The following is an 8,165-nucleotide window of genomic DNA, read 5'->3' as shown; positions in this document are numbered from 1 at the left end:
GAAGACCAAGAGGCAGGACTCTCAGGAGCACTCTTTAAGGCTGCCTGTTGCAGCTTGGAGAGCAAGCCTGCTGACGTCTTTATGTCTGCCCTGTGCCAGAGGTGCCATTCTGTTCTCACTGATGATAGAGTTTCTCTTTATCACTGGTTTGTAGCTATTGCTTTCCATTTAACATTTTTTATTATAATTAAGTTCATTCAGATTCAAAGTGTATAGTTTTCCTCTAATTTGGAACAATGTAGTCATTTGTCGTAAGCCACATGTTGGGGTGACATCCAGATGTCCAGCCTTAATGAAATTCATACATTCCAGGGTAGGAGCATGAGGATCAGAAGTATTAAGTGAGATATGAGAGAAATAAAAGACAGAAACCCAGAACAGCACCAGGAGGGAAATTCAGTGAATACTGATCTCCCCGAATTTATTTTTCACATGCTTCTATACTTCACTCCAAAATGGGAAAGGAGAGGCAACAACTTCATCCTGCACATAGCTACGTCCTAGAACCTCCTGCCAATCTCTTTTGAAGGAGCAGGAATAGCAAGGTGGAGCAGATCCACCTCTATACTCAATGCCTAGAGTGAAGGCCTAATAATCCGAAAACCTCAGTTGGGCTGAGAAACTCAGGACAGGAAAGTTGATTTGACTAGTAATACCCATGGCTTCGATCACATACCAACTTCTATTGGGACCTACCACTTTTAGACCCACAGGGTGTGTGTGTATGTGTGTCTGTGTACAGACCCGCAGATGGAATCTTCCATTCCTAAAGTTCCCTTTTCTGCTCTATAAAACCTCCAAGGCCCCACTGCCGCCCTTCATTTTTCTAGTTAAAGGGCAATCTGCTTCTAAAGACGTTGTTTTCTTTCTTTTGTTTCTGCTTTGCCTCGACCAATCCTGATTTTAAGAACCCTCCCTGGACTAGACTGTGATGAGGCACTGGATTTTTGCATTGCTGCCAGTGAACCGTGTACCTAATTGGTAGTAAATATTTGTTACTGAATGTAACTATTCACTATGGCATTTACAAAGGTGCTTCCCTTGCCCCGCACACGCTAACATACATGAGTATTACTCGCACTGAACCCAAACTTAATTTCTAAAGACAAAACCCCTGGGTTAGTACAATTCCGCTTTCCCTCCTGAGCGTGAAGCCGGCTTTAGGGACTGTTTCTCTGCAGCTGCCTCTGGCCATCGATGACCGTTCTTCTCTCCCTTCCGGTAAGTGAGAGGGAAGGAACGCAGTCTGAAAGGAGAAATACAATAAAAATCTGCTTTATATAAACTCCTACCATAGGAAAAGGTTTAATGTGTGAAAGAATATAAAGGTCCTTTCAAGGTTAAAGTGGAAGCCTCAAGGGAGGGGACGGGGCTGTCTGTGGACCGTTTGCAGGGTCTAAAGAAGGGAGCGGAAGGGACTGGAGAAGTAGCTCGATGGTAGAGCACATGCCTGGCATGTGCAAGTCTTTGGGTTCCATCCCCTGTGTTGCAAAGAAACAAAAGCGAAGAATTAAAGAAAAGTTACCCGAAGAAGGAAAAAAAAAAGCAGCTAATTCTTAAAAGCCACCTAAAGGTCTCTGTGAAGACTTGCAGTCGGGAAGGGACCTGGAACCCGGGCAGCGAGTACAGTAGATAGACTGGCCAGGCCAGGCCTCCCGGCCGGGCCCTCTACCCCACACCTCTATGGTAAGCCCCGAGGAACCGGAAGTAGGCCACGCCGGGGGCGGGGCGGGCACGGAGTGGGCGGGTCCTCCACCACCTCTGCTGCTGCTGACGGAGGCGAGATGGCGGCCACCGAAGGGGTCGGAGAATCCGGGCCGGGCGGCGAGACCGGACAGTCAGAGCAGCCGCCGCCCCCGCCTCCTCCGCCGCCAGCGCAGCAGCCGCAGGAAGAGGAGTTGGCGGCCGAGGCCGGGGAGGCGGCGGCGTCTCCTATGGACGACGGGTTTCTGAGCCTGGACTCGCCCACCTATGTCTTGTACAGGTAACGCCCTCCCGCGGGCCGCGGCGCTGGGGGCCCGGGCTCAGCTGCATCGCCGGGGCTGAGATGCGCGCGATGCTGCAGCCGGGCGGACGGGGGCGCCCTCCGGGTGCGGGCAGGCTGCGGCGTTGCTCCCCTGAAGCTCAGGTGCGGTGACCCTTCCGTGATTCCGCAGTGCCGTCCCTCCTCGGAAAGGAATAATTTGAATGGAAAGGCTAGGTTGGCTCTTGAGAAACGCTGTCAGGGCTTCCCATGGCTTCTGCTGGCAGGAGAGAACTTTCTTGCCTTTCCCTCGTCTTTGCCACTGCCTGTGTCGATGTCTCCGGTTCTTTCCTGACTCTGTGCCCTAGATCCTTGTGAAAAAGTACTTACTGTCTTCTGTAGTTCTACCCCAGCCCTTTCGATGACTCATTGGCCACGCTTTTATGAATGAGTGAAAGGCATGATGCAGAGGTTTGTGCAGTTGAGCGACTTCAAACTGGTTGTGGGGTTCCATGACTCTCGGAACTTTTCTCTGATTTGGGAATTATGTTCTTCAGGTGACTGTCTGGTATCCGAAGCACTCACTAAACGGTGGTGTTTTCCATGCCCCTCTCCAGGCTATAGGTTTCATATAGCCGATCACTCATTTTCCTGTATTCTTACATAAGAAATACGATTTCAAGGTTAACCGTGTGCCCCAAATCTCTCCTGTCAGTAGCTGTTTAGTACAGGGAAGCAGAAAAGAGTGTAAGTGTAAAAAAAAAAGGGGGGGGGTGAAGGTAAAGGATGGTCACACTGGGCAGTTCATGGACATCTCCGTGAGTGTCTGTTGTTGAATGCTCACAGCATGCTTTAGTCAGCCTCAAAATAACCTTCAGATATTGACTAGTACTTTCATTTTATATATTAAGAAACGGACATCCGGAGAGATGAAATAAGTCCTTAATGTCACACAGGAAGTTGTAAAGCTAATACTGAAACTTAGGCAGTTTTCAGATTCCAGAGCCTTCGCGGACCTCGCGTGCTAGGCAGCCACCTTCCCGTTACTCCGGGTCCTCGCTCTGCCAGTGTCCACTGGAGCCCCCCCTCTGGGATCCAGATAACTAGTGGTACTTAGTTTTTTTGTTGTTGTTGTTGTTGTTGTTGTTTTATTTATTATGTATACAATATTCTGTCTGTATGCCTGAAGGCCAGAAGAGGGCGCTAGACCTCTTTACAGATGGTTGTGAGCCACCATGTGATTGCTGGGAATTGAACTCAGGACCTTTGGAAGAGCAGGCAATGCTTTTAACCACTGAGCCATCTCTCCAGCCCCCTGGTACTTAGTTTGATGTGTGTGTGTTGGGACATCACACCTAGGACTTTGCACATGAATTCTACCTCCTGAGATATATCCACAGCCCTACTTCGAGTTTAAAATGTCCTAGTCAAATTCGAATTTTTAAAAATACTAACTCCAGAATCTTACTAAATGAATGCATGAGACTGGTTGTTAAGTTAAAACTTGGGGTACTTTTTAGAAGACACCATTTTGCCACACCATACATTTGAAATTGTTGATTCATTAATTCTTGTAAAAAGTACATATTTTGTTTTATCTGTATGCCTGGGTGTATGTCTGTGCTCCTATGCCTGCAAGAGCCCTTGAAGGTCAAAGAAGGGCATCAATTTCCTAGAACTAGAATTATAATTTCAAGTCTTCATGTGGGTGCTTCGAACCGAACTCAGGCTCTCTGCAAAAGCAACAGGTGATTTTATCTGCTGAGCCATCTCTCCTGCCTCTTACCTCCCCTTTCCCCCTTAATTCAAAGATCATTTCCATTTTGTATTTAAAAGTTTAAAATTTTGTAAAACAAAGTGGCAGAGGTGGGCCTGGAAGAATCCAGTCATTATAGTAAGTTACTAGCTTGAATGAGAGATTGTTGCCATTAAAAATACAACAAGACTAGAATTGCTTTTCTTCTAACACGTTTGAGTATAATTATGGGGAACATGTCTGTTTTCAGGGACAGGGCAGAATGGGCTGATATAGACCCAGTACCACAGAATGACGGCCCTAATCCAGTGGTCCAGATCATCTACAGTGAGAAATGTAAGTTTGTGTTTATTAGGAAAATCTCTGTAAATTAAACTTCTAACAAAGTTGAAATTTACAACCATATAGCAAGAAAAGAGAGAGATTTTTATTTAATGAGAATCTGAATTACTTTTGGTGAGTTAATGTTATTTTCTGTCATTTGTCTTAATACTTTGTTGAAGGAATAGAAATATTCTAAATAATGAATGTTATATTATAATACATAATAGCTATTGTATGGTTGTGCTTTTAATTTGCATTTAGAGCATAACAAATGAGTTACTGTTTTATTTAGAATAAGCTTTAGTTGTTCAAGTACCAGCATTTTACGATGTATTTTAGCTATGTAGTGTTGGCCTCAGTTGACATGCATGTGCTGACCTTTTCTTTGACAAAGTAGCCTTTTCTTACCACGAATATGACCTGTTTTGTAAGTGGGAAGTCATGCAAATGTTGATTGTTCTTCTAGGAAAGCGTAAATAGATGAAATGAAATGCTGTTTTTAGAACTTTATGTGTTTTTATGTTCAGATGTGTATGCATTTTTTCCTTCAGTTAATACTTTGTTTTCTAAGATCATTAATTTTTGCAAAAAGCATGTATTTATTTACTTACTTACTGATTATCAAGTTATGGTAAAAAATGTTTGAAAAGGAAGAACAATGTATGGGGGTTACCGTATATCAAGTATGAAAATGTAGTACCAAACAGTTAACATGCCGTACTGATATAGAAATCAGAAGTAAGTCATCAGTATATATGAGGCCTTACTGTGTCATTGAGAAGCCTGTTTCATGCTTTCATCGACGGCTTGATCCTGTTGGCTATGCATTAAGATAGAAGCATAATTATATCACTTCTCATATCTTAATGAACATGTAAATAAAGATGAATTAATGTTCTGAGACAAAAATAAGCTCTATGCAAGTGTAAAAGAGTCAGCTTGGGTGAGAGTGTAGCTCTGCCTGGTATATGCAGGGTCCTGGATTTGATCCCCAGAAGACAGCAGGAGACATTGTCAACCCTCTGTAAACAGGATAAGCAAAGAAAATGCTACATACATCTTATTGTGATGTAAGCATTATGAGATTAGATATAAAATACTCGACATTAAGGAAAATTTCAGAGTATGTAATTATATGCAAATGTTTTCTGAAATATCTCCCATATTTTTAGAAGAAATAGAAATATACAAAAATGTCTCCCTCACTAGTGATGAGAAATGTAAACCTCCAACCTTTTCAGATTTGTAAGGTTTCTTGGGGACAGGAGGGAGACCGAGTCTCACATTAGCTCTGGCTAGCCTAGAACTCACTGTGAAGATCAGGCCTTGAATTCACAGAAATCCACCTTCCTCTGCCTCCTGAGTACTGGGCAGAGCTATTTTCTCAGTTGAAGTTTCTGCTTCCTAGATAACCAATCCTAGGTGTTTCAAGTTGACAATAAATTAAACCTATCAAAAATTGGAGGGTAAATATACCAAAGTGTAAAACTTACAGAGTTGCAGAACCATGAGTTAAAAAGCAAGCAACATTATGGGAAAAGATACGTTATAGAAAGCAGGACTGCTAATCAGAATTTGATAAGGAACTCTTAGACAAGAATGAAGAGACAACATTAAAAAATATGAACTGAAAAGTTACAGAAAATGAAGATCCATTAGCCATTAAATAAAATCTATTATTATTAAGGACAAAAGATATGAAAAATAAATAAGGGCCTATTAGACCTAGGAATAAAGTGGTGTCTAAAGTTGAAGCTGTCTTAGCTCCATCCGTTTTCAAGGCACGTAGTAGTTCTCAGATGGAAAACTTTTGGAAAGCAGTGTGATAGAGCTGTAAAAATTAGAAAGTAGTCAAGTCTTATAACTGATACTAAAGCTGTTTTTCTTTTAAGATTTACTTTTATATAGATGACTATTTTGTCTGCATGTGTGTCTGTGCACCATATGCATCCAAGTGTTCATGGAAGCCAGAAGATGGCATAGAAATCCCTGGAACTGGAATTGCAGGTTGTGAGCTATCATGTGGGTGCTGGGAGCCAAACCCAAGTCCTCTGTGGGAGCAGCAGGAACTTTTAACTGCTGAGCCGTGGCTTCAGCCTCCTGAGTGCCACTTTTAATATGTGTTCTGGCCTCGGTCTAGCATATGGCGTAAGGGAGGTGCTAAGGAGATGCCATGTAGACAAGAGCAAAGGAAGGGCCTGAATTCTTCCTCAGCGCCTTCACGAAGCAGCTCATAACCACCTGTAGCTCCAGTTCCAGGGACTCTGGCACCCATGGATACCTGAGTACACAATCATACTAAATGAAAATAAAAATAAGTCTTTTTTTTAAAAAAGTTATGTGCCAAGGATTAAGAGCAGATCCTTTGGAGTTCAACTACCTGGCTTAAATTCTGGCGTGTTCATTTTACTGGATCTCTGTCCATGAACACCATTTAACCTCTCTGTCGTCGACACCCATAGAGAAATGTAAATGAGGACAGTGAAAGCAAGTGATCCAGAGAGAGTGAATTTCTTACATACACACGACAGTGTTTGGCTCATAGTCAGCACCAAGAATATCAGTTGTTAAAATATGCACCCGTTTTGAATCATCAAGGTCAAGGAAACCACCTGTGTATCCCAGAGATAAATAGATTAAAAATAAAGCTTGAACCATATAACCATTAAGAAGACTTAGATCAGTTATAACATGAATTTTACATAAGGTATTTGAGAGATTTAGTTTGGCATTAGCCTATAATACATGTGGTAAGCATGATTAGTCTTCCGGAGCGCATGTGTTGTGTCTGTGACATTGAGTATTGTCTGAGTGGCACTCATGGTCATTTGCCTCTGCTAACATGGTACACAGCTGTAACCCTAGCTCCTGGGAAGCAGGAAGATTAGGAGTCAAAGCTGACCTTAGTTATATAGCTAGTTTAATCTAGCCTGGTATACATGAGACACTATCTCAAAAAATTAATAATATAATAATAAAACAGCCCAGCCTCCCAAGTGTTTGACTGTATTTGCTTCCTGGAATAAATGATGCACATGCAGATAATAAATGTGTGTAAGTACAGTGGGTTTTAAACCGTGGTCCTTGTGTGTCCTGTCTCCAGTTAGAGATGTTTACGATTACTTCCGAGCTGTTCTGCAGCGCGATGAGAGAAGCGAACGAGCCTTTAAGCTCACCCGGGATGCTATTGAGTTAAACGCAGCCAACTATACAGTGTGGTAAGTAATAGACGTCATTAATATTTATTGCTAGCAGGACTCAGTTTTGAGTCCATGACTCCATTTTTAACTGAATTTTAATTTTCATCAAAATAATAACTCACATATTTATCTTAAAGTCTGTTGAATGAAAAATAGCAATCTGCCCATTCTTTTGTGCCACCAGAGTCCCTTTCCATTTTCTTGAATTAACTTCTGTGTACAATATAACACTGTGCTACTGTTTGGTTTTGCATTGTCAACATAATTCTTCCTCTAAAAGTTGCAGAGTTAGCTGTACTTCTTTCTACAACAAATGAGTTATACTTCGTGCTCTCCATGTTTTGTAGTACAATTACATGTCCTTTAATACATTGCTGAAAGGGGTATTTTTAATTTTTTAACTTATATTTGTGTCTGTGTGTACAGTGCACAGACACATCACAGCGCCCTTTGGGAGTCAGTTCTTTCCACTGTGTGGGTCTCAGGGATTGATCTCAGGTCGTCAGGCTTGGGGACACCAGCTGTTTTTGTTTTTTAAGACAAGCATGTAGTATAGTGCAGTTTGGCCATGAGCTCAGTAGGTAGCTGGGGATGATTTGTGATCTACTGTATCTACTTTCAGGTGCTGAAATTCCAGCTAAGTGCGTCCATGCCCAGTTTCATGCATGGTAGGCAAATATGCTATATATTGAGCTGTAGAGCCAGAGGAGTAACCAGAGTGAATGTTTGCTGTTTTGTTATAGGCATTTTCGGAGAGTTCTCTTGAGGTCACTTCAGAAGGATTTGCAAGAGGAAATGGACTACATCACTGCAATAATTGAGGAACAGCCCAAAAACTATCAAGTTTGGTAAGAGGAAAACAGGAAGGATGTATGTCACTCTGCTAATGGCATTTGACACTGGGAGCTGAGATTTCTTTATC

General features: G+C 42.3%; 1 protein-coding gene and 1 pseudogene across 1 annotated transcript in view; both read left to right on the top strand.

Annotated features, from left to right (window-relative positions):
- The first annotated feature begins 1,066 nt into the window (after positions 1 to 1,066).
- On the top strand, positions 1,067 to 1,255 carry LOC113457823 (annotated as a pseudogene).
- Positions 1,256 to 1,753: 498 nt separating this feature from the next.
- Fnta (farnesyltransferase, CAAX box, alpha) overlaps positions 1,754 to 8,165 on the top strand; it is a 17,786-nt gene continuing 11,374 nt past the window's right edge. Inside the window, exons 1-4 of the mRNA XM_005362469.3 lie at positions 1,754 to 1,984; positions 3,970 to 4,055; positions 7,147 to 7,261; positions 7,987 to 8,091. Of these exons, the coding sequence (XP_005362526.1) occupies positions 1,785 to 1,984; positions 3,970 to 4,055; positions 7,147 to 7,261; positions 7,987 to 8,091 (506 nt within the window). The 5' untranslated portion in view covers positions 1,754 to 1,784. The remainder of the gene's footprint in view (positions 1,985 to 3,969; positions 4,056 to 7,146; positions 7,262 to 7,986; positions 8,092 to 8,165) is intronic.

This window comes from Microtus ochrogaster, linkage group LG7_11 (assembly GCF_000317375.1).
Source record: "Microtus ochrogaster isolate Prairie Vole_2 linkage group LG7_11, MicOch1.0, whole genome shotgun sequence".
NCBI classification, from domain to species: Eukaryota; Metazoa; Chordata; class Mammalia; order Rodentia; family Cricetidae; genus Microtus; species Microtus ochrogaster.
This window is presented reverse-complemented; position numbering and strand designations above follow the sequence as displayed.